At 32.9% G+C, this 27,558-nt stretch overlaps 1 protein-coding gene across 1 annotated transcript; it reads left to right on the top strand.

Moving 5' to 3' along the window:
* The first annotated feature begins 489 nt into the window (after positions 1-489).
* LOC134710733 (uncharacterized) lies at positions 490-27,051 on the top strand. The gene is made up of 30 exons (XM_063571125.1): positions 490-570; positions 2,097-2,138; positions 2,510-2,670; positions 3,059-3,307; positions 3,480-3,632; positions 3,998-4,193; positions 4,393-4,639; positions 4,793-4,958; positions 5,266-5,439; positions 5,734-5,883; positions 6,174-6,749; positions 7,017-7,360; positions 7,916-8,098; positions 8,374-8,635; positions 9,018-9,162; positions 9,593-9,850; positions 10,186-10,443; positions 10,664-10,898; positions 11,374-11,590; positions 12,276-21,185; positions 21,572-21,904; positions 22,227-22,389; positions 22,564-22,748; positions 23,243-23,493; positions 23,669-23,762; positions 24,211-24,298; positions 24,863-25,065; positions 25,314-25,641; positions 26,165-26,364; positions 26,645-27,051. The coding sequence occupies exons 1-30, from the start codon at positions 519-521 to the stop codon at positions 26,930-26,932; spliced, it is 15,111 nt and encodes a 5,036-aa protein (XP_063427195.1). The 5' UTR covers positions 490-518; the 3' UTR covers positions 26,933-27,051.
* Positions 27,052-27,558: the final 507 nt, after the last annotated feature.

Raw genomic sequence — 27,558 nt, 5'->3', positions numbered from 1 at the left:
AAATTCCAAGTTTGAAGAAAATAACTGTTTTTTCCTTTAAATGTATCCAATTTATACGCGAGAGGCTCGTTTCGTCTACAAAAGACTCACTAGTTATTCGAATAAAAAAAAATAGAAAGGCTAAACCAAGTACGAAGTTGAGGAACATTTAGGATCCAAAATCCAATAGGTTTGTCAAATTAAGCTCATAAATATGAAAGTTAAATTTATATATTTACTATAATGATCCATTGTAAAATATTTCATCATATCTATATCAACTGTGTACATATCAAAATCCAATAGTACATTGACCTACACTTTTACAAATAAAAAAAAACACAAAATAATTTCACATGCGTAAAGATATCTCGATAAAATATGATTGACACGGTTACAAAGTCCCAAAAATGTCAGCATTATTTATTGATCAACATTCATTAGTTAAATGTCACTTTGTACTCTGGAGTAGTATATAAGTGACTAAACCTCACATTGCTTTAGAAAACTGCGACCGAGTACAATCCGCCAGCTCCATAATGGGGCGTACTTTTATCATACTGCTTGCCTTAGTGGCATCGACATTGGCGGGTAAGTTGTAATATTTTTGTTTTGTTTTGTGATTATCGTTTTACAGGTTTTTTTTTTATTTGATAACATTTTTTATGTAAAAATAACTGAAAATTAATTTGTTTTTAAACAGCGGTACATTTCAAATAGTATATTTTTCACTTTCATTTGTATTGAATTTACTAAAATGACTTGTAATAAGATTTATTACTTGCATTATTTTCAGTGTCACTTCCGTGTTCTTTTAAATCAATTTTGTGCACAGAAAGATGCGTTTAGTTTTGATCAGCTAGGCTTTTTATAATAAATAAAGTATTATGAATTCAAATTTAATTTTCGAAGGCGCGAAGTTTCTTTAAATGAAGGATTCCAAACAGTATTGTATTTAATTTATTTGCTAGGATATTTAAAATACTATATTCATGTAATTTCATTTATCTACGATTCGGACGCAAGACGATTTGACAGTGTGTTTTCACCTATTTTGCCTTCTCTTGTATATATTCTGAGTTAGATTTTTTTTTATGTTTGTTTCAAATTTTTGGACAGTTGTGTGTGTGTATGTCTATAATTACAAAGTTTTGGCGGCTTGATCCCAAAATTGTAATCTATTTTATTTATATGAATTTTCCCGCGAAAATATAAACGTCACAAACTATACGTAACTTGTTGCATGCTGATCTTTGCATTTAGCTAGCAACGTAACAAGGGTCAACCCTTCGTTTTCTCTTAAAATGTCCTGGATCAAGTCGGAAATATGACAGTTGTTACCTACAGTCCGTTTCTATGTATATTGTCGTTCGTTTCTGTGACAATTTCGTGTTTCTGCTGTTTCCTCCTAAAAGTACGATTGATGTGTTTCCCTCGTTTCAAGTTTGTTTCCCTGATTTGATTTTGCTTAATCGAACTATGAACACTGAACAACGTTATACTATTGTTGCCTTTATTATTCTAATATGTCTGTTTGGGATGAGCACCCAATTTTGTCATTATAAGCAACTGCCGTAAAAGTTGGAGGCTTAGATAGCTATAAAACCAGCTTTTACCAACAATTTTCTTCAGATTATGCATATACCAACTGAGGAGTATAATACTTTTGTTCCAGTCGTTTAATTGTTTAATAAATTTTGATTTTGTCCGTTTTACGGAATTCCTCTTTTGAATTTACATCGGCGTTCAATATTTATGTTATACTATTTCATAAATATTTTTATTACTTATTATACGGACGTTTTGGTTTTTTTGTTGATGAGATCTTGACAATATTTACGTGAAATACATTTTTTTTTAAATGAGAAGAAATGGAGACTTTGAATAATAACTAGGCAGGGACATTAGCCTTACAATGACAGCTCATCAAAAACACATAATGTTTTGTAGTATTTTGATGAATTTTGTCTATAAATTAGCTAAACTTTAATTTTTAATGTATACTCTTTTTGTATTATTAGCATGATCATCATTTGTAAACATTTTAGTTGGTGTCTGGTAGATGTTTTTTTATTATATTTTTTCAAAGTAGATATTTTTTTTTCTTCTAATTCCAGGACCAATTATTAACACAGGATCATGTTCAACACGTTGTACAGGTATGTTTGTTTTTTTGTTTTTTTAATTAAGCATAAAATTAGTGGAAAAACAGTTTTCTCAGTTTTAAAATCCTTTTCTTTCGGAAAATCCCTGTTCAAAGTCAGAAATAAGACAGTTGCTTTTCAATCGTTCCATTTGGTTTAAATACCATAATTCTGTTATTTCTTTTTTTTTATATGGACATCCCCTTTTGAGTCTTTTTGAATTTATCTTTGAGTCAAGAAAAGGAAAACTGCAAAAACAGTAAAATTTTTAAAGCTCGTAAAAATAAATATAATATTTTCATTATTAGGTTTGTTAATTATGTATCTAAGAATCATGCAGATATAGCAAAGATATTTTAATCATATCATACATGCATATATTGCAGAAACAAAGAAATTTGGATACGAAACCGGAAAAACCTACGAATATGACTACACAACCGACGTCGACACAACAGTACAAGGAGCATCCGAGGAAAAAGCCGGAGTTCAGTTGACTGCCAAAGTTTACATCGATGTCGTCTCAAAATGTGAAATGAATCTTCGGGTAAAATACTTTAAGTTATTTTTCAAATGAGAATTGATTTATTTTACGCTCCAACAGTTACAATGTTATATTACCAACATTTAAAGATATTCATGTATTTATTAACTTTAAAGGGTAGGGAATACACGAACATACCACATAAGTTTATCTTTATTAGGAACGATAAAGTCAAACATTTCATAAGCCAAGGATATGTTGATACGTGAAAACACAAGATCCGTTTTACTTTAAACGAATAGGCAAATTAATCTATTTAAACTTTGCATAAGTTAACGAGACGTAATTTTCTCGTATCCGAATACCTAAATTTCTATGTTAATTTATCTGTGGTGCTGTTTTGAAAAATTGAACATGTTCAATATGGAAATTTCTTTTCTCAAATTTATAGCTTGACAATGTTAGACTATTGGAATCAGACCCTAAAGCGCCTGAAACACTGATAGATGCCGACAAAAGTGGAGAGTTCAGAACTAACCTTGAGAAATCTCCTTTGGCATTCTCCTTCCAAGATGGCCGCATTGAAGAACTTTGTACATCCATACCTGAGAAAACATGGGTACTCAACATCAAACGTGGTATCCTCTCAGCAGTTCAAAACTCAATGGATGACCTGACACAGGATCAAACAGTCCAAGAGGTAAACAGAATTATATCATAGTTTTACTCAAGTAACCTAACAAAGACAACTTTATGTTTTGAGCTAAAGGGGAATTATAGCAAATGTTTATTAATCTTTATAGATACAGAGAAAATAGTATATACACAACAACACTTTTACTATATTCATATTGTTTTGATTTGTTTCACAGACCGACATCACTGGGGAATGCAAAGCATCCTATACTGTATCTAGCAACGGATGGTACTCCAGAACAATCAAGAAGAGCAAAGACTTGCTTGGATGTACAGACAGACATGGATACAATACAATGATGCAGGGAACACCATACAAAATTCAATCTGTAAGTTTTAATTATTATTTTTTCTTTCTGCCAAAACGTCTTATTCTATAGTATATTTTAACAAATTTGTCCATCTGTTTCTGTATAGAGGGTCGATTTGGGTACGATTTCTAATAACACTGAAAATGAGTTTCGTTTAAACTGGAATAGAAATTGACTTTGGATAGGACTCCTATTCACCCAGAAAAGTTTTTGTAGACGTTTTCTTTTACAAGTATTTAAATAGATATTACTTTAAATGAGTTTATATTTTATAACTTACAAAAGATACAAGGAATTAATAATACGCAACTTTTTATAACTGATGCATAGACAGCTCTATTAAATTTATGTATACCTCAATGGGCTTTGATATACGTTTCTAGGAAATTCAGTCTCTGCCACTGATAAAAGGTAGCCATGAGTGTTCACAAGACATCAGCAAGGCTGGTATACTACAGAGCAGTGTATGTGAAGAAGAACATGTTATCCGACCATTCTCAAGGGAATCCAGTGGTGCTATAACAAAGACCAAACAGACATTGAAATATGTAACAGAAAGAGTATCATCGTCTAGCTCAAGTAAGAAAACATTGAAAGATATATCACTGAATCATTTTAATGATAATTGACTCTAATTACAAATAGTAAATTTTGAAAAATATTAAACTATTAAAATTAGACTTTCTTTAATAAGATAAATGTAAACAGAATTTTTACAATGTATTTCAACAGAAATATTTCCAAGTTTTATATAAGAACCAGTGTTCTTGTGTTACAGTTTCCATTGGACACCGCGTTCCATTGACGTTTGTTCATTCTAACGATGGTAGAGGTACAATCAGGGATGTCATGAGTAAACTGAATGAAATTTGTGTATCCACATCGGACAGTGTGAAACCAGATACTCCACTTTTGTTTTCTGGACTGGTTAGACTGATGAAGGCTTTAGAAAGTGATGATCTGGAACAGATTTACAGAAAGGTGAAAGGAACCAGATTATGTGCATCGAATCAAAAGAGAGTTGAGTAAGTGGCATTTATCAGTTATTCTTGTCAAATATTAAATACAGTTGAAACACTTGCTACTAAGTTTGTATCTGAAGCTTTAGAATTCAAAATACATTTTGAAAGGATGAATTTTTATTGGTTTTGATGAAAATTTTAATATTTTCTTTGTAGAAAATTCTTCCTTGATGCCGTTCCAATGCTTGGAACAAAAGCTTCACTGAGACTGATTACTAACTTGATTAACAAGAAAGAAGTTCGTGGAATTGAAGCAAATATGTGGCTAACAACTTTATCATTCATCAAAGACCCGACAAAAGAAATGCTGAATGAAGTCAAAGTAGGTCTTATGTTTGTTTGAAAAAATATCTGTTACTTCAGATGTGACTTAATGTATTCAATTTTCCTACGTTCAATCAAACTTTGAATATAGTTGAATTTCATAAACAAAATAATTTGTCAAAATTAAGCACCATATTGTAATCTTGTAATAAAAAATACCTCTATCATTGAAGGTCAACATTATTTAACTCATCACTTTAAATTAAAAAACTTTGTCTCAAGAACACAATAGTCTGTCGACATGCTCATAATGGTTTTAGTTACAACAGGTTTTTACTCTGTTTTCCTTTTTCCTTTATGAACAGCCACTCATATCGTCTGAGAACAATGAAGAGGCTATGCTGGGTGTGTCTTCACTCGTGTATACCTACTGCAAGACAAATGAATGTGAAAATGATGTGGACATCGCAAGTATTGTTGCTTCTATAGAAGACAAGATTGGTGTTGGATGTTACGTAGACAAAAACAATCTTGGCAAGGTATGTGAAATATAATGGTGACATCTGACCTTATTAAATGTATGATTTAGCTACTAGTATATTGAACTTTTTTTGCTTTGAATTAAAAAATTAATATTTCAAATTCTGACTTAAAACACAATCTTCTATTCTTGGGGAATTACAATTTTGTTAAATATTTAAGTTTTATATGACTTTATAATAAAAAAAAGATGCTATAGTTGATTAAATCAGAAGTGTAAAGTATTTTTTTTATTTTTTTGGGTTAAAGAAAGTTCATGTATCATTTAAGATTAGTATTAAAACTTTTTTTAGATGATCCGTAGTCTAAGATCACTTGGAAATGCTGGATTCGTTAGTAATTCCATTAGAACCATCTCTAACTGTATGACCAAGAGAGAGAATCCCACTGAAGTCCGCCTTTCTGCTATACAAGCCTTCCGTCGTATGCCATGCGCAATTAACGTAAGTTTTCAATTTGTAATTTTGAAGATTGTCCATATTGAGTCTACCTAAAAAAAATATATTTTATTTCCAGTGTAAATGAATCATAAAATGATAAAAAGTCAATAATACTAATAGTTGTACAAAAAAAAGTAAAATCACACAAAACTGAACTTAGAGGAAAATCAATACGGAAAGTTCATAATCACAGGCAAAATCAAATAACAAAATTTATTCTTGTGTATAGCATCATACATTGTGAACTACAATGTCTATAATAATGAATATATAAATTGAGTTCTCTATTGCAGCGAGACGACGTCATGGCAATCTTCAGGAACAAAGACGAGGATTCCGAATTGAGAATTGCTTCTTACCAGGCTCTTATGACATGCCCTTCATATAATGTCCTGTCTCGTGTTAGAAATGTACTTGAATCAGAAGAGGTCAACCAAGTTGGTTCTTATGTGTGGTCTCATTTAACAAATTTAATGGAGACTTCAAGCCCACTGAAACAAGACATAAAGAATATCATCAACGACCAGGTGCTGAAGAAAGAATTCGATCTTGAAAAACTGAAATATTCCAGAAACTACGAAGGCTCCTTCTTCCTTGAGAAACTAAATACTGGAGCTTCTATTGACAGCAATGTTGTGTGGTCTTCAAAATCTTTCTTACCAAGATCTGCCATGACTAACATAACATTCGACCTTTTTGGACATTCCGTCAACCTGTTAGAAATCGGTGGACGAATGGAGGGCCTTGAATATTTTCTTGAATCTTACTTTGGACCTAACGGATACTTCCAGGAAAACGATGTCAAAGAAGTCACAAAACAGAACATAAAAGGAATAAGTAATACAAAAATGGAAGACATTGACAGACAGGTAAATTTTATCATTAATATAATGTTAAATAACTAGTCTGAAAATGTGCCACAGATTTAATGTAACCTTATTTCAAATATCGTTTTGGATACAAATTTGAGAATCTTTTGTAAATAAATAGTGCAAAGTTTATAATCTTTTTAAGCTTGGTTTGTATGATATGACTTGTATCAAAATAATATAAAAGATGTGGTATGAGACAACTTACCATAAGAGACCAAAAAAGTTTTGTTTTACCTTATTACTTAAGATCAATTGCTATTGTAGTTTGACACAGAATCTGACTCATTAAAAGGAGATCTGTACATGAGAGTTTTTGGAAATGAGCTACTGTTTACAAGATTCACCGGACTAAGTGATATCACTGATGGTAAATCAATAAATATTCTGGACATTCTTACGGCTCTTGCCAAGAAACAAGAATACTCCTTCACACAGAGCTACGTATTCTTGGATAGCAGTATCATCATTCCAACAATGGCTGGCTTCCCATTAAATTTGACCATTGATGGATCAGCTACCGTCGATCTACGTGCCTCTGGTAAAATGGATTTGACAAAGATAACAGACAGATCACCAAGTCTATCTTTGGATGGATATATGAAACCAAGGTTAGTAAAGTATTACTAGAATATTAAAAGATTGGAAACAATCTGCAGACGAAATCAAATCAAATAACTTGGTTAAATGGGAAAAGTTTTTTACGGTACTAAACACAACCAGTTGGTAATATCTATTGGAACGTGTTGATTATGGGGACAGTTAATATCAATGTAAACACTTGTAGTCAACAAATATTTAAGAGCAATTAAAAGTATATTATAACCATAAAAATCTACCATAACCACCTCCAACATAATTTTTGTTGTGCTTATGTATACTAATATAGTATATTGATATAAGACCTGTTGGTGACCTTCTGCTGTTGTTTTGTTGTTTTGACACATTTTCCATTTCCATTCTCAATTTTAGTATGTATTTTTCAATAACTATTGTTTGACAATACTTTCTTATTTATACAAAATAATCAGTCTTCGTTAGATTCATTTCATTTTAGTAAAGTATATTATTCAGTGATAGTGCATTTTCCTTTAAGTCCAGTATTTTTGTGATTTTACTTTTTAATGTCGAAGATCCTAAACGCTGATATTTCAATGTTTTCACAGTGGCGCTGTCCAGATCAACAGTATGATGAGCGTAGATGCCTTTGTAACAAAAAGTGGAATGAAGATGGTTTCCACTATGCATTCCTCCTCTTCCGTCGAAGGACACGTAGAACTGAAAAATGGAAAAGTACTAAGTGCACAGATCAAAACACCATTTGATAAAATGGAAGTTTTCAATGTCAAGTATGTTATATTTTCAATATTTTATAATAACTTATAATTTTGAAAACATTCTATTATTATTTTTCTTATTTCTAAATACAACAATGGAAATTAAATACTTTGTTAAAACGAATAATTGTTATGTTATCAATTATGGAATTCTAAATAAGTAATAGTCTCAGAGTGCTTGTCTTAAATTTATATAAATAGTCATCAAAGATACCCGATGTAATAGGTATAAGTTGGGAATGCAACTCAAAATATAATAATTTAAAGAAAGTGACTATTATCAACAGGACTGCTTTCTTCACTGTCCATCGTGAATCTGAGAGAGAACAGAAAATGATTACTGCTAACAGACAGACTAAGAAAGTATGTTCTGGAGACAAACTTGCCAAGATTACCGGACTGGAACTCTGTGCAGAACTTCAGTATCCAAACGCATCATTGGTAGCCGATGCTCCATACTTTCCAATGACAGGACCAGTTAGTGCTGGACTCACTCTTCTAAAACGTGACACACATGAAAGTTACAACATGGAATACAAATTTGTAAAGGTAATGCCATAACAATAATTAAAATAAGACCTGAGCTTTTGAAAACTGATCTATCTCTTTAATTCAATTGAGGTAATTATACCTAATGAGGCAGTATCAAACGAGGAAATCAAACACATTAAAAAAATTCGGCAAACACATGGTTTAATGAAAAACTTCAAAGAAACAACTGAAAAGCATAAAGAGTTTCTTCCATCGCTATGATCTGTCTGAGACATTTACTTAAAATGTTATCATTTTTATACTGAATGTCTGACTCAAACTTTCAAATGAACAATACACGAACCAAAACGCAGATATTTTGTTTTTAGTTGTGTCAAGTGCATAAATGGAACTGATGTAATGATTAAATACACTATATAACTTCTACGTTTTATTACAGGATAAACAAGAGGCCAGAGCTAGAGTAGCCTTTAGCACCCCAGGTTCTAAGGTAGACCGTGAATTGAGTTTTGATTGTCTTGTTCGATCTGACCCTCTGCTTGAAATAAGCATGATCTCACCATGGAAGAGAGTTTCAGTTAGAGGTAAATAAATGACATTATAGGAAAGACATCAACTGTTTTAATTTCTGCTTAAATTTTGTGCTTAAAATATTTCCTTCAATGTAAAGATATTTATTCTATTTTGAAGAACTGTTATATACAAACTGATTACTGATTTTTCTTAAAGATATATATAAAAAGATTTGCACTATGTAGTCATAACTCGCTTTCATTCGCATAACGTGAAAAGACAGCTCACAATTTTATAATTTAAACTAGACGTTTCATACTATTATACAGTACGTATAATTGTGGACCATTGTGCTCAGAATAGAAGAATATGTGTCTGCTTTTCTATGTATTTTAGTAATATAAATATCTACGAAATATTCCTAAATGTCATTATTTTTTACACAAATAATATGAATATTTACGAATCAAACCAAACATTAAATAAGATTGAAATGTTTAGGAGCATTAGTTGGTGACAATCAACAGAAACAAGTGGCTGGAAGGATTGTTATCGACGACAAAGATGAATACTCTGTGACTGGAGAATGGATCAGAACAAGGAAAGGACAGCTTTATACTTACAATCCATACATTGAAATCATCATACCAAATATGGAAAATATCAGACTCAGCAGTTCTGTAGAGTATGTTGTCGGCAAAAGTTTCAATGGTGAATTGACCGTAAAGGGGCTATCTAAGCAACCCATTCAGTCAAAAGGTAGGTTATGGGTTAACCGTAAATAAATATTATGGCCAAACATTATGTGTGTAGTTATACCTCAACTGTTGTAAAATTGAAGTTAATGCAATAATCAAACTTTAAAGAAAACTATTCAAAAATAATCCTGATAATATTTAAATACATGATGGTACGTTTCCCAAAGTAAGCATAACAAGTTGGTCAGTTTATTGTCTGAAATTGTTCAATATATAATGTATCAAGTTCGGGTGAAAGTAGCTATACCATCAATGACTTATGGAAAATAAAGTGGATAAATATAACATAGAACAATACTAACGTTATATTACAATAAATTGATATGTTCTTTACAGTAAACCTGATTTCCAAGAAAGCAATGTCTTCCATAAAAACATCCATCTCCTTTGAACCTGGGAAGGATTATAGTTTTGAAAGCAGATTGCAGAATACACAAACAAAGAAAGCAACAAAGTTGATGCCTTATTTGTCCATCCGTACACCAAAGGAGGAAATCACAGCCCTTGGAGGATCAATGGAATATAAAAGTGGTTCTCTTATTTTGGTGGACATTACACTTGACAGGCTTTTGGATAAAACCGTAAAAGTATTTAGTAAGTTTGTTTTATTATTTATTTAAGTCAAAACTTAAACAAATATAAATAAAGTCTCAATTACATCAAGCATATATCTTCTTATATTTTTAATCAATCTTTTAAATACTATGTTAAGTGCAATATAAGAACCCCAGATATCGTACAAATAACTATTGAAAATAGTGTAGCTATCCCATAGAGTAGTAGTTAACATAGAATTTTTTAATGTCTGTTTTAGCAAAACTAACGAGAACTTTAAGGAAATCAAACGCCAGGTATCAGTCAAAAGTTGACATCAGAACTCCACTTCTAAGAGCAAAAGGAACTTCAAATATTGTACTTCAGAAAACTGCTGTAATTACCAGAGTTAATCTAGATTACGTTATTCCAAGAATCAGCAGGGACAAAATAACAGTCAACAGTAAAATCAATTATGGTTTCACCAAGAGTGTCTGGTCATTGGCTGGCAAAGGGTATGTATACATTTAGAAATGCTATGCAATTTTACATTTTTAGTGGTACATTTTATTTAGCTTCCATGTAACTGATTCTATCCGATTTAGAATTCTCTAATATCGTTGAATATTCGGATAATGCAGTGAGTCTGTCCGAAATGTTTGTTAAGATTTTGACAATTATCAATTAATATATTAATATGCTTCACCGTAAAACCATGAGGTTTAATTAACACATAATATTCAACAAGCTATATATGTCTTGTAAATTTCAATCACAAATGGACAGACTGACATACTGAGTGCAAATATAAAGCCCCTTTCAACTATAGTTTAAGTTTGGTTGGAGATACATAATTCTATGTTTTACATCAAAACTGCAATTAGTAAATGATGTATAGTCAGTCAGTGGTACTCAGAACCCAATTCTAGGAATGCAATTATTAAATTTGAAGAAAAAAATATGGAATTATATTGTTTTCTATATTTACAGATCTTTAACTTTCAAGAAGAATGCTGACTACAATGTTGTTATCAACACAGACATGAACAACAAAGCAAGATTGACAAAAGTGAACTTTGACCTTAGATATGGTGCAAAACCAAAGGATGAAAACAAGCGTATCTTTGTTACATCATTAGTACGTCACGAACTGGGATGGAAGAAATCTGAATTAGATATAACTGGTGATATTAGACATCTGGCACTGGTAAGAAAACCATAACATAGAATACCATAAGATGTTTATTTTTTCTATCCATTATCATCCTTTTTGATTTAGATAGTATACATTCATTAAAGTAATGTTGGTCTAAAAATAAAGAGGGCAATGCTTTATGGAAAATATTATATCAATGTAAAATAAGGAGGTGCGATATGATTACAAATGCGACAACTATTCATCAGAGTCCATATCAAGCGAATTTAAGCAACTGACAGGACAAAGCGTGAAAATAAAAAATGAAAACTGTCTAATTTAAGAAAAAAAACCAACCAAAAACGGTTATGAGAGACAGCAGTTACAATCGACAACAACTTAATTGCAGTTTCCTTACACTTTAAGAGTACACTTCAATTACTTACCGGTTAAGAAATCAGAGTCATTCCTCACTGATAGCGGTTATATAAATATGTAAAAAAAAATGTATTGGTAAAGCGCAGGACCTCCAAGACCAAAAGGACTAACGGGACCATACTTTTAAATGCGAGTTACTCATTATACATGAGTTTACTGTATTGAAATTATTTGATAATCGATATGTTACATAACATTATATATATACATTTTTAAAATTCTGATAATGATGGAATAGTAGAAAACCACGTGCTTTCAAGATTTAAAGATAGTATGAGAAAGTTTTGAAATAATGACATAATCATATTGCTGTTTTCAGGGATTAGATCTTAAACTAAAAGGAAAGCATTCTCACAATCCAAAGAGTATTAATTCTAATTTTGGGTTATCATACGGCAAGAAGCAATCAGTATCTGCTGCATTGGTAATGAAGAACAAGTCCAAAAAATTTACATCCTTAACTGGGGATGTAAGTCTGAAATGGAATGATAAAGACTTTTCTATTGCGAACAATTTTGAACAGAAGAACAAAAGGAGATATACCAATGAGTTGATTTCAAACATTGCTGGACACAAAACAAAAGTTGTAAGTGATCTTAAACTTTCTGATGAAGAGTATGACGTCAGCTCTGATATAAGTATGTCCGGACAGAAGCCAGTCCATCTTGAAGCACTGCTCAACCTAGATCCAAGAAACTTCCGTGTCAAATCTCGACTAAATAATGACTATTCGGTAGAATTTGGTTCTCAATACAAAAAAGCAGCATTTTTACGACTATCAAGTGATGTGTCTGTGCCTTCAAGAAAAGTCAAAGGTGAATTTGAGGCAAAGAAGAAGGGACCGATCTATGTTGGACATTTGGACATTCAATGGGATGCTAATGCAGACAAGGACAAACAAATATTTGTTGACACTCAACTCACATACAACAACATTCAAGATATTGATGCAAGCCTTGTATTCAGAAGTCCACTGCAAAATAACAAAATCAACCTAAATCGCAAAAACGAAAATGCACATTTTGACATAAAATCTGACGGAAAAGAACAACTATCTATTGACGCATCTTTGAAACAGAAAAATGGTAACGATCAAGTCAAAATCGATGGCAGCTTAACAGTACATACTGCAGCAAAAGGATTAAGATATGTTAAACTTGGCATGAACCATTTGTCAGACCCAAGCGAATATGAAACAAACTTTAATGTCAACTGGAAACCAGATAACCAAATATCGGCTGCCTTTTCCCTGAAAAAACCAGTGAGCATTCGTCAATTACAAGGATCTCTAAACATCAAGACACCATTTAACGAATTTAAAACCTCGTCCCTAGAATTTTCCCATGATGCTAAAGACTCCTTGAAGTCCCTTGTAACTGTTCAGGTAAACAAGAATTCTATACGGGTTGATGCATCTGCAAAGAAAGAAAACAACATATACTTGGGACATGCTGGTGTCAAATCTAACATTCGATCCATCCAAACCGTATCTTTAGACTTTAGTCATCAAAGTAAGGATACAACTAACGAAAACAGCCTAGTTCTTAATATTAATGGAAATGAATACAGATACAAAGGTAAACTCACACATGATAGAGCAGGTCTTATGATCCAGCAGAGCGGTAAACTATCTCTTTCTTCACCAACAAGCCAATACGATTCTACATGGCAACACAGTAATACACTCAACGATATTACAACAGTGATCACAACCAACATTAATGGAGAGCATTATGGTTTTAACATTAAGGGCAGACATAATATTGCATGGAAAGAAGCATCCGTTCAGTATACATTGACCTCCACAACTCCATTTGGAAAAGGACAACTTATGGTTAGTCATTTACATAGAGACAGTTCCATGGACACCATTCTCTCGATGAGCCACAATAGCAAAAACCTTTTTACAAGTGAAGGTCATCTCAAAACTGAAAATGGTGAACTCATTGCTACCGGGAATCTCTTACTGAAAGGTGAACAAATGGTTGCAATAGAAGGACGATTGAAAACCGGATCTCAGAAATATGTTTTGGTTACATTATCTACACCATTTGAATCATTTAGAAGACTTAGAACAGAGATGGAATTTAAAGGAAATACGAAGGCAATGACCTCCTCTACCAGCTTTGAACTACAACCAATTGTAAGAAGAATTCAACTCAAGTCTACATTTAACAGAATTGGTGGTGTGTCTGGTAATGTAAGACTCGAAACTCAATACCAACAACTTCCAGCCAGTGAAATAACCTTCTCAAACCGCCCTGAGAATGACAAATCGAGAACCGATATCAAGGTTGAATACTTACCAGGAAAGATCGTATCATTGACATCAAGAACCCTTTTAGATGGACAAAGGCTAAGTGCTGATGTCAGTATTGCAACTCCTTTTGAAAAATTACAACGTTTAACAGCCGGTATAACACACGAACCTACCGTCAAAGGATGCATTACGAAAGTTGAGATGGAGTATCCAGAGGGAAAATCTTACTATGCTGAGCTTGCTGTTGAATACAACAAAAACTACCAAGCTGCAGTCACAATACGTCTTCCTAATTACCATCCAGTAACCGCTACCTTGAGCCACAAAGGTACATGGAATCAATTCTTATCTGGGGCTTACTTACAGTATGACAAAAATGGCAAACATCAACTGGATATCAGTTACCATAATGGAAAGAGTCTCCAAGGTTCCTTCACTATGAAGTCATCTCTTGTTGAAGATACCATTGCTTCCTTCTCTCACAGTGGAAATAGAAAAAGCATTAATTCTAACATTCTCATAAAATATGGGAAGAATAAGCCAATCAATGTAGACATAGAAATGACAAATGCCAAAAGAATGAAAGGAACATTAAAGGTTGCATCTCCCATCATGGATGATATCACAGTTCTCTTTGTACACAAAGGCAAAAGTACAAGTTTCAAGACAAAAGCAAAGATTGGATGGGGAAAGAAGGAGGAAATTGAAGGAGACCTGACATTCAACTTTATAAAAAATCTGAAGGCAGACGTTTCAATATCCACACCATTCAAGAGCATCAGAAAAATGTCCGCTTTTGTAACACACGACGGGAATTTACGGGACTTCAAATGTCAGTCGGAATTGAAAATCGGGAAAAGTGTTTGGGGAGCCAATGTTAAATCAAAGGTTGATCCACAATTAGTTACAGAGCTTACTATCAACACACCTCATGACGGATATGAAAAGATGAGAGCCTTCTATACACATAACGGTCAACTTTCTAACTTTAAATGTCATCTGGAAGTTTCAAAGAACAAAAAAGAGATTATTGGTGATTTGCAATTTACATTGCAACCATTGATCCTTTCCGCAACTCTTCAAACACCAGTGAAAAGTTATGGCAATCTAAAGGCGTTACTCAGTCATGCTGGCCCGCTAGATAACTTCCGAACTCAAGCTGAAATAACTTACTCTGATTCTAAAACTATAACACTAGATACATCAGTCAGCACTAATGACCGATTGACTGTTTCTGTTGATATCAAGACGCCATTCCAGGAATATGAAGAAATGACAGCCAAACTTTCACACTCAGGAACTTCCAATAATTTTGCCTCACGATTAGAAACTCTTCTCCAGAGGGAAAAAAGTCAATTGGACATTTCATTCTCTAGTCTTGGTCCTATTGAAGGAAAACTTACCATTCTTACTCCACAATATGAACCTGTTAGGATGTCGTTATCGCATAGTTTTGAGTCAACCCTCACCAACCAAGTTTCATTGACATATGGAAGAAAAGATATTTTAAATAGCAGAATTTCGTATCAAAATGAACCAAAAATGAACGGAAAAGCTACCTTTATATCCTCATTTACATCTGACATGTCAGTATCATTTGAACACAGCGGGAACCTTCGACGATGCGTTTCAAACATCAAAGGGACATATGGAAAAAAATCAGCTCAAGCAGATCTTAATCTTAGTACTGACGAAGACTTTTCAGTTCGACTGAACATGAAAACACCATTCGATATTTTAAGATCAGGAGAACTCACTATTAACCATAAAGGACAACTAAATGACTTCGAGAGCACAGCAGATATAGACATCAATTCCAAAAAGATCAATGGAATAGCTAAATTTTCAACCAACAATGGAATTCAAGGAAGAGCCACACTTACTACTCCATATGAAATGTTCCGTAGTGCAGAAATGTCATTTAAACATTCTGGACAGTTGAGAGATTTTGAATGTTCAGGTGAATATGTACAAAATGGAAAGAGATCAGAAGGACAGCTAACACTGAGAACTTCTAGAGGTCTGAATGCAAGGGCATACATAAAAACGCCATACTCTGAAGATATCACTCTTAAGGTAAATCATGAAGGAGAACTAAGACGGTTCGTATCTAATGGTGAATTGAGTTACGGTTACAAGACAGGGTCTGCCCAGGTATCAGTGGATGTGTTAAGAGATATTAGAATAAACGGCTTCTTGAAATCTCCCTTTTCACGTGATGTAGTCATAAGTACTGAGACCACAGGAAAATTGGTGGACTTTACATCCATATCTCAGCTTACTTACAGTGGACAGAAACAACACGAGCTTGAAATTTCTTTCAATGCTGAAGGCTCAATCAAAGCAGGGAGAACAAATTTTGACGGTGCATACAATAAGAAAAAAGTTACTGGAAAATTCTCGTTCAGCGCACCAAATGGAATACAAGAAAAGATTGAAGCAACTGGACACATTGAAACGCCAATAAGTAAACCAGTATCAATTTCACTTATGTTCAACAACAACAATGAACAAGGAAACACATATCGCTTCCAAACACAAGCTGAATTTACATACAGTGGTCGCAAACAACATGCAGTTCTTGCTAACTTTCATCATTCTGGCCTACTGAAAGCATTTACAACCTCTGCTGATGTGACATACAACACAAAGAAATCAGCTGTGCAAGTTAGTTTCGACTCAAATGTGAACATTGAAGGAAAAGCAACTCTAAAAACACCTTTCATGGATGACATTGTTCTGTCTTTCGGTCACAATGGACATCCTTTGAACTTTAAAACTCAGGCTGGGCTTACATACAGTGGTGCCCAACAACATGCAGTCCTTGTTAACTTCAAACATACTGGTGTACTGAAAGCATTTACAACTTCTGCTGATATCACATACAACACAAAAACAGCATCTGTCCAAGTCAGTCTTGAATCAAACTTGAATATTGAAGGAAAAGCAATAGTAAAGACACCTTTCACAGAAGATATCGTTCTTTCAATCGGCCACAGTGGACAACCTTTGAACTTTAAAACGCAGGCTGCTCTCACATACAGTGGTCGCAAGCAACATGACATTTCTGCTACCTTTAGTCACGATGGATCACTTAAGAAATTTTCTACCAGCTCCAATATTGTTTACAATACAAAGAGAGTTACTGGATCAGTATTATTTGATAGTACAAATGGAGTCCAATCAACAGTTTCATTGAACACTCCTCTGACCAAACCCCTTCGTGCATCATTTTCACACAATGGTCAATTGGTTGATTTTAACAATCAATTTGATGTGACGTATGGAGGCTCTAGAATGTATGAAGTTATTACAGATTTCAAATTTGAAGGCGAATTAAAAAAATTCCAGTCGTCGGGATCACTTACTTACAATAGAAAAACAATTTCGAGTGATGTGAATTGGGATATTTTGAACGATCCAGAGGGAACAGTAACTTTAAGAACGCCTTTCACTGATGATATAACAGTTTCTTTCTCTCACCAAGGGACTCTACATAATTTCATCAGTCACGGAGAGATCGGTTACAATGGTAGAAAACAGCATGAAGCCAATATTGTACTCCAGAATGGCAAAACGAGAGTATTTGTAGAATTGTCATACAATACTAAGATAGCATCAGTAGAAGCAACATTAGAAAAATCTACAGGAAGAAAAGGCAGGATTGAAATAAAAAGTCCATACACAAAAGATATTGAATTGGAAGTAGACCATAGAGGGGAATTGTTGAACTTTAATACGAAGGGAGAAATAACCATCAGCGGAAAGAAAGAACATGAGATTTATGTTGCATTTGAGCATAATGGAGACATGATAAATTTCAGAACTTTCGGCGAAGCATCTTATAATACCAAGAGAGTGTCATCAGAACTACAATTTGACTACACAGACGGTATTAAGACAAAGGGTACTTTGAAAACTCCATTTACGAACGACATAGAAATTATAATCGACCATAAGGGCTCTGCTAGTAATTTTAAGTCACAGGCTGATATTTCATACAGCGGATCTAAACAACATGAGGCCGTCATAACATTTGGAGGGTCTGGTAAACTACAGAAATTCCAGTTATCAGGAGATGCTACATATAACGGAAAGAAATTCACCACTTCAGCTAAAACCGACTTTACTAGTGGAATTAAATTAGAGGCACGTATGTCAACACCATTCACTGATGATATGGAAATCTTCCTTGAACATCAAGGCACTTCATCTGAGCTCAGATCACAAGCTAGTGCAACCTACAGCGGAAGTAAACAACACGAAATTATTTCGACACTTAAACGTACTGGCACATTAAAACAATTCCACGTATCTGGTGAAGTTCGATACAATGATAAAATATCTGCTTTAACTGTCAATATGGACACTACCTCAAAAGTATCTGCAAATGTGGTCCTTCAATCGCCAATATCTAAGGATATTCAGCTAGAAGTTTCCTTCGATGGAAAAATTGAAAACTTGAAAACTAAGGCTGGGATTCAATATGGTGAAGAAAAACATGAACTTTTATCAAATTTCAATCTAGATTTACCAAATGGTTTAGAAATAGAGATTGACATACAATCACCTATCAGAAACATGAAAGCATCAGTTTCTCACGAGTTCAGAGGTACTTTGAAAAACTTCCGTTCAAATATCAAATTAACCCTAAATGACAAAGAAATCAACTCAAAAACTAATTTTGATATTTCTAGTGGACTTGATATTACGTTGGAGACACCGTTTTCTGGATATGAAAGAAATACAGCTCTACTTAAATTTTCAAACGTGCAATCTCTCATTTCTGGAAAGGCAGTTACGAAAATTGGAAAACATAGAACTCAACTTAATGGCAAAATTGATACATCAAATGGTTTAAAAATCGAACTGTGTATAAAAACACCACTAACTGAAGATTTCGAGGTGATTATAAACGGAAATGGAGGTCTGCATGCGTTCAGATACGAATCTTCCGTTAGCTACGGAAAAGAAAAAGTGAGAGGAGAAGTAAACCATGAGTGGTCCTCACAAGTATTCAAAGGGAACATGCTGCTATCAACACCTATTCTAGAAGACATAAAAATAGAGTATGACGTAAATGGAAATCAATATTCATTCGGAACAACAGTAAAGGCATCCATTGGTAAATTGAATGGAATTGAAGAAATTACCACCGTCAGACTAGGAGTAAAGTCATTAGACTTCGTCACAACACTCAAAACCACTTTTTCTGGAAATGTAAAATCGTCTCAACTTAGATTTTTACATGATGGTTACATTTCAAATTTTAAAACAAGCATTGAGGCAAAATATGACGACCAGACAATCAAAGCCGATGCATCCTATAAACGTTATCCATCTAACGAGGGTTCACTTACCTTAAAAACACCATTTGAGAAACTAAGAGTTGTGAATATCAAGATTGAACAAACTGGATCTGTGAAGTCTTTCACAACAACCGGAAGTCTTCAATATGCACCCGACAGAAAACTTGAAGGTAGATATCGTCATGATTTCAAAGCAGACAGTCTCACTGCATCTGCATCTTTGGCGCTCAATGAAAATAGGCCTCTTATTAACGGAAATCTCAAGATAACACAAGAAATTGTCGATATTTCATTGAATACACCACAAAACAGATATTCCGTCAATGCAGACATGAAAATGAAAGATGACACCTACTCACTATCCGGAAATGCTGCAATTGGAGAGAAAAAGATAACTATTGCCATGGAAAAAACTCCATCCTCAATCAACATAAATCTTGATACACCAATCAAAGGATACGAGAGAACACAGATTAAAGCATCTGTATCAAGTAAGCCATACCATGCTGCACTGAATATACAGACATCTTACCTACCTGAAATTGACTATTCGGTCAACGCAGACATAAAAATGAAAGATGACACCTACTATCTATCCGGAAATGCTGCAATTGGAGAGAAAAAGATTACTATTGCCATGGAAAAAACCCCATCCTCAATCAACATAAATCTTGATACACCAATCAAAGGATATGAGAGAACACAAATTAAAGCATCTGCCTCTAGAAAACCATACCATGCTGCACTGAATATACAAGCATCATACATATCTGAAATTGACTTTGATGCACGCCTTACCAGCCAAAGATTCGATGAATTAGATGGATCTCTAACACTTAAAACTGGATTATATAATTTGCAAAATATACGGGTATCCATGAAAAATGAAAAAAATCTTGGAGAATTGAAATCTCACATTGAAGCATTTTTGACTAAGCGCAACGGAATAACAATTGATGCTTCTCTCACGGAGACAGACAGTTCACTATCAGTGTCTACTCCTTGGGAAGCACTCCGAACTGCTTATGGATATTTAAAATACGACTGGCGTAGCAAAACAAATAATTTGGTAGTAGCAACAAATATGAAAATCAACAAAGAAACATTGTACGATGTTGATTTTGAAATGGATGCTGAGAAAAGAAAGGAAATAACACTTATAATTAATGTCAATGAACCAAAACAGATGAGGTTTGAATTAAATAAACTGCTTTCTTCAGAAACATACATGCTTGTAAATTGGAACAAGCAAGATAAAGACAGCAGTTGCAGAATGGATGTTAAATTCAATTCAGATTGGTCTGACAAAAAACAGATTGCAAGCTATCGAGGTGTATGTGGGTCTAAATCTTACAGCATTGGAGCATCGTATCACCGTCCTGATGAATCGTCCACAATGGTTCTATTTATAGAGAAAGATGATATCAAAACACATGGAATAGAAACAATATTCGAAAAGAACGGACAAGCAAAATACACTCTACAACTACCATCTAGAACAGTTGTATTGTCAACTGTATCATCAGGATATGGACTAAGCAGTCAAGTATTTGATTTCTCGTGGGATGCAGAAAGAGACCAAAACAAAAGAGTAGTAATTAAGACCAAATCTGATGGAGATGAACTAACACTTGGTTTAGAAATGCCAAGTCTCGGCAAGGTAATTAAAATATATTTATTATTAGAATAAAGAAATGAATTAATTTAAGTTATCAAAAAACACATTTTTCAATTAGGTAAATGGCTTTTGAAATACAAATGATTCATAGAGAATATTGCCGTTTGTTTAAACTATAGATTTAATCTCAGTATCTATTGCACCGTAGTTAATCTAATGATATAAGTAATGAAATTATCTGTATTATAAGTTACTAGTACATGTATATGAATATTTCCTATTTGTACAATAATCTTACAGCACAAATATTCAAACCAACATTAAATAATTTCTAAGGCACAGAAAAATCCTTTAAAAACATTTACAGTTTAATTTATTTTATTCTCTCATGCATACAGTTTAAAAGAAGTGTCCTTAATATTTTTAAGGATCTTCAACTTGATTACAAAATGTTAATTGGAAGTGGAAACGTTATTTATGATGGCCGTACTGCATTCAGATACTCAAAAGATTCTCGTAAAACTTTTACCTTGAGTTCAAAATTAGAAGATGTATCAGGTCGTGGGGAGAATTACAAGTTCTTACTTGGTATCAGTCATCCATATACTACAGTAGACATCCAAACAAAAGCAGTTTTCGGAAAATCTAATGACAAACTCTCAGCTGATTTTGATATCCAATACCTGACTGCAAGACGTCAAACAAAGAACATCGCCTTAATAACCGAGATTGATAAACTCAAACGTCAACTCAATATACAGGTATTGACTTACTAAGACACAAGAAATATATTATTATGTGAATATTTTTATGTTCATTTTTTTCATACTGGTTAAATAATGGAAGAAACAAAACTAATATATTTTTTTTATATTTTGTAAATAAATTTGTTCATAAATATTTTTTGGCTTAATTGAAGTGTTAATCAATAAAAATAACATTTGTTCTAATGAATGTGTGGTTTCGTATATAGAGTGAAATACCTGACTGAAAGTCATTTAGTATATTCTTTTAAGGAATGGTCAAAGTAAAAAGTGGACAAGAATGTTTTACGTTTCTTTATGTTTGACTTTTATTCTGCAGGTTCGTTCTCCAATCAAAACAATGAAAATAGATGCTCGTGTTGAGACTTCACCTTTCAAACTGACAATTAAAAATCTTTATGATGATACCAAACCAATCAATACAGAGCTGACAGTTGATCCTAATGATGGCAGTCTGGATTTTAACATGAACTACGACATCAGTAAGTAATCCTTATCAAATACCAATACCATAATTGAGGAAAAAATAAAGTGTACAAAATGGATAGATACTAGAAAAATATTTAGTTTTAAGTTGAACTCGTAAACGTGATATCTTATATTCGTTAAACCAGAAAACTCATTTAATCTTACTCTCTTTTTCTGTGTATTTTCAGAAAACCCAGATAAAACACTTCATTTGAATGCTAAATTCTCAGACGAGAAAGGAATATCTGCAGAACTGTTCAGAGATGTAAATCAGAAGAAAACAGTAGACAGCTTGCTCAATCTGCGATTAAAGTCTTCTAAGATTCTTCATACACGTGTTCACTGGCGTCCATCAATTATCAGTGATCTCAAGGTATATTTGTAATTTTTGTAACAATTTTGGGATCTATCAGTTATATACAGATAGCGAACAGGAATAAAAGAAAAATCTACATAAGAGCAAATGTCTTATAAATTATTCCCATAGTTTAGTTTATTTCTCATAGAAATAAGACTTAGTAAATGACAAGGGTAAACATGAAACATAAGATTAAAAAAGAAACCCACAACCAACCTAAAAATAGAAAAAAAGACAGATCAAAATTAAATGTTGTTAACAAGAAAAGAAGGAGCGACCCAAAATCACACCAGAATGAAAATAGAAACAGTTTTTTCTACAAAGGGGATTTTTTTTTCATAGTATTCAATTTCAGTATTCAAATACACATCATTCGTTTCGGGTTTTTTTTCTGTTAATGCCGTTTTAACCGTCATCATATGGCAAAAAATCTAATTTAAATGTTATAATTGAATGCATTGAAACGTTTAAAGAATTGCCAAACTTCACATAGCTCATTCAACTTTCAGGCTGAAATAACAAAAAGAATAGAAGAATATGGAATACGATCTGCTATGGCCGTTGAAGAGTCTTCTGGTGAAATAAACAAAGAAATATCATATAAGAGACGATTATTCCAAGCTGCCTATACAGAAGAAATCAAGTCCTATGCTGATGCCATCAATGATAAACTGTCTGAACTCAGAACATTGAAAGCAAAAAATGCCTTTTACCTTCAAGACATTTGTAATTCAGTTGATACAACCATGAACAGAATCGGGTACGTTTCTTTTAAAATATTTCCGGTGAAAATTTAATATCTCACTTTATTTTTTATTTTGTGCCAAAACTTTAAAGTATCAACAACAGTGAGAGAAGAGAAGAAAGCATATGAACTTTATTTGCTAGAAAACTGCCACATGTGTTACAACATATTTGTTTTTTTATTTTTTCAGTGAATTATCGGAAGACTTAAATGAAGCTTGGGGGAGATGCCCAGTCAAACACACAATTGATGAATATATGACCAGTCTTGAACAACTACAAAAGGTTATTATTATTTATAACGATACCAAATTTACTGCACGAAAATTTCTCTTCAATGACGCCCGCCCGTCATTATGTTATTTGAAAACCTTTCACTGATCACAATTAAGAATAAATACTTTAAAATTTATACATAATCCAGTTGATTCCTAACTGCATTTAAGAACAACCAGAATAATTGTCAACATATGTATTACGTGATCACTCAATTGTTCGGAGCACCCTTCGAGAGCTACGAGGGTAAAGCGTAACACGTGTACACTCCTTATTATAACTATTTGGAATGTGTCACTAACTTTTATGTAACTTTTTAAACACAGTGTCTGTATTCAATTGATATTAAATATTTGTTAACTCGCAAATGTCGCAAATACGACTATCTATACAAATTATTTGGTTTACCTGCAGATTGTCAGAAGTTTTATTTTACACTGTTATCTTTATGTTTCAGAGACTGGATGCCTACTCAAAAGATACTTATATAAGCATGGGTGGCCAGTTGAACAGCATTTCAACAAATTCTTATCAGAGATTACTTGGTAAATATTATCCTTTGAATACTGATGTTCATTGAAATACATTCAGGACAACTTACAAACTAAATAAAGAATCAAATAACACGGAAATTGTATTAAGCATTGCTGTATATAGAAGTTTAAATCATTCAAACAATAAACTGCATAAATTCCTTACATCAGATACACAGATTGACAATTTATGTCTTGAGTGAGACTTGTTGACAAAAATGTTCAGAAATAATAAATCTATTAATCACGTTATTGGCCTAAAGTAAAGCCGAATCGGCACAAGGAATGACAGCTGTCATAATAGAGATCAATTCCTTCATGTAAAATAATTTCAAAATTTTCAAATAACTACCTAGATTCAGGCAGGCACAATCTGGGAGTGGCGTACTGCGTTATCAGCCTTGCTTCTTTGATTATAAAAGCTTCACATTGTTTAGACGCAGCTGATCCTCAACAACAAAAAGTATTAATATACATTCACATAAATATTAGATTTTATAAAGAAAGTACAAACATGATATTTCTACATTGTTTGCTTATATATTTTAATATTTATACAAAATCTAATATTTTCAGATTACCAAAATTCTGTTGGAAATCACCAAACTGTTGTCAATTTAAAATCAAAATATAACTCTTATATGGATCAGCTTAAAAATATGAAATTAAATGAGCAATGGTCTAACGTTGCCAACCAGTATACATCAAGCATATATAACATCAGAGAGGGTATCAACCAAAGACTTGTAAACTCGTTACCAACACCAATGTACAACATGGTAGGTATAAACTTGTGTTTATCGATTTGTAAGGCTGATTTTTAAAATATGTTTCAAAAGATATATACATATTTAGAGTAGACCCGATATGAAATCAAACTGGAAATAGTGTTAGTATCAATGAAATGAATTACTAAAGCAAAAATGAAAAACTGAAAAAGATATGTAATATAAAAACGTATAATATGTTACAACGTTTATGCATATGATATTTAAAAGTAAAATAAGATTTTCATATTCTTTTCAAGGGATCATCTGCATACAAATACTGGGAATTTGAAGAAAACGTAAATGCACTAGTTGACAAAATATTTGATGAATTGAAAAAAGATGCCACAAAGGAGATGTCTGTTTTAAAAGAGATTTTCGGAAATGTACTCAAATCCAAAGTTATTAAATACGATTTACTAAATGGAGATATTGAAGTAGATTTGTACCTTCCCGTTGATGTACACACTCTCAGCTCACTAAAAGACATTTCTTTGAGACAATACATTCCAGATATGAGCTTTCCAACTCCAAAAGTAAATTTCCTTGGATCTGTGGAGGATTACATACCACACATGTCCTGGACAGGTTTGTAAACATAAACTCGTCGCTTTTTTGTATTGAGAATTTCGATTGATTTATTTCAAGTAACATGGAGTAAAACAAGGATGTAATGATAATGCATGTAAATATCCTTTCTGAATAAGAACAGAATTTCTAACATATTATCCCTGTTAATCCTTGGAAATAAAATATTTGCATTACACAATGGCTTTATCTAATGGTCACATAAGAACTTTTACGAAACATTTTTGTATGTGTGGTATGTATATATGTATCTATATTTCATTTCGTTTGAAATTTGATGATGATATCATTTCCCCTTGCTGGCCTTCAACTGTTTTTCACTCTTTGGTCGGGTTGCTGTATCTGACGAATTACACATTTCCAGTCTAAATTGAATTTGTTGCCATGTTTTTTTATGTATTTATTTGTTGTTTCAATAGAAGAAATATCTATAATTGAGTAAAATAAAATATAAAATTACATTGTATATTTTCTAAATGGTATGAAAAGAGAATAATTTGATGTTTGATTTTATTTTCTACAGCAAGTGCAAAAGTACATGGCCGACACTTTACAACTTTCGATGGCCAAGAATTTGACTTCAGTGGTCGATGTAGCTACGTTCTTGCAAAAGATTTTGTGGACGGCAACTTCAGTATCATCATGAACTATTTGGGCAGACAAAAGAAGAAGTTAATCTTGACTTCTCACCAACAAAATGTTCAATTATCACCAAATGGAAAGGTAAATATAGTACAGGAAAATTTACATAGTAGTATGTGTACATAAATATGAAACATTATGTGTATATCTACAAATATATATCATGGATATGCTTTGCAAGACTCAATTGCGAATGTTAAACATGTGATTCATGTATGAGAAGTGAAAAGATAATAAAATTGCTATAAGGTTGACTTTGCATGTCTGTATGACTGAATTAGACATTTACCATTTGCATGTACACTATTGTATTTTGTAACATAACAAAGGAATTCATCGTTTCATACGTTCTCTCTTGTAGGTCAGCGTCGATGGTGTAGTTATGGATCTACCTTACAGATCATCAGAATTTGCAGTTTTCTCTGAAGATGGTAAGGTGTTCATTGAGGGACGTGGATTCCAAGTTGAATCCGACCCAACTGTTAATATGGTCGACATTGATTTGAGCAAGTGGTACTTTGGTAAAACAGGAGGACTTCTTGGTACTCTGAACCATGAACGTTACGATGATATGATCATGCCAAATAAACAAATTACATCCGACGCTTTCGCTCTAGGAAGCGCATGGCAGGTTCAAGATAGATGTTGAATGAACATTTAATACTCTGAAATACCATGAACAAGCAAACTGTGATTACTAACTTTTAATTTATATTTTGGATATTGTTGTGAAACTTATAATGAAATAAAACAATTTTAAGCATTGAATATAGTTTCTGTTTACTCTTTTAAATTCTACATGGATCTAGGTATGACAAACAAATTAGTATTATGGATTGTAGATGGAGATTGTTGCATATTAATTTTTAATTGTCTTGTTGGTTTTTTTATTGTGCTTTTAACGTGTCTTCTAGAAGAATACCCGACATCCATTTTTTTCCATTGTCCCAATGAAATGTTATGTTACTAGTAACATTAATTCCCAATAATCTTAATTTTAGATTGTTTGAATAATTATTGAAACATGAACTCGTCAAATATTGTCGGGGGGGGGGGGGGGGGTGGAGCGAAACAAAAGATATGTTAAAGTAAAATTGAAAATTTTAACATTAAGAAATTTTTTACACGGTTTAAAAAAGGATTCAATCTATTATCAACTATTTGGTAAGTTAGGTATTTCAGTAACCCAAATTGGTAGAAACCCATACTTAACTCCTTCATAGATACAATGATATTGTTTGGAGGTTTGGCTACACGTTATAGCTTTATTCTAAC

This window comes from Mytilus trossulus, chromosome 3 (genome assembly GCF_036588685.1).
Source record: "Mytilus trossulus isolate FHL-02 chromosome 3, PNRI_Mtr1.1.1.hap1, whole genome shotgun sequence".
Taxonomy (NCBI): domain Eukaryota; kingdom Metazoa; phylum Mollusca; class Bivalvia; order Mytilida; family Mytilidae; genus Mytilus; species Mytilus trossulus.
Note: the sequence above shows the minus strand (reverse complement) of the source record. Positions and strands in the feature narration are given on the sequence as shown.

Bases quoted from the DNA above. Each gene is read 5' to 3' on its own strand.
- LOC134710733 (XM_063571125.1), top strand. From the start codon at position 519: ATGGGGCGTACTTTTATCATACTGCTTGCCTTAGTGGCATCGACATTG. The intron at 8,099-8,373 runs GTATGTTATATT...TATTATCAACAG, and splicing joins ATGGAAGTTTTCAATGTCAA to GACTGCTTTCTTCACTGTCC. The intron at 25,642-26,164 runs GTTTGTAAACAT...TATTTTCTACAG, and splicing joins ACCACACATGTCCTGGACAG to CAAGTGCAAAAGTACATGGC.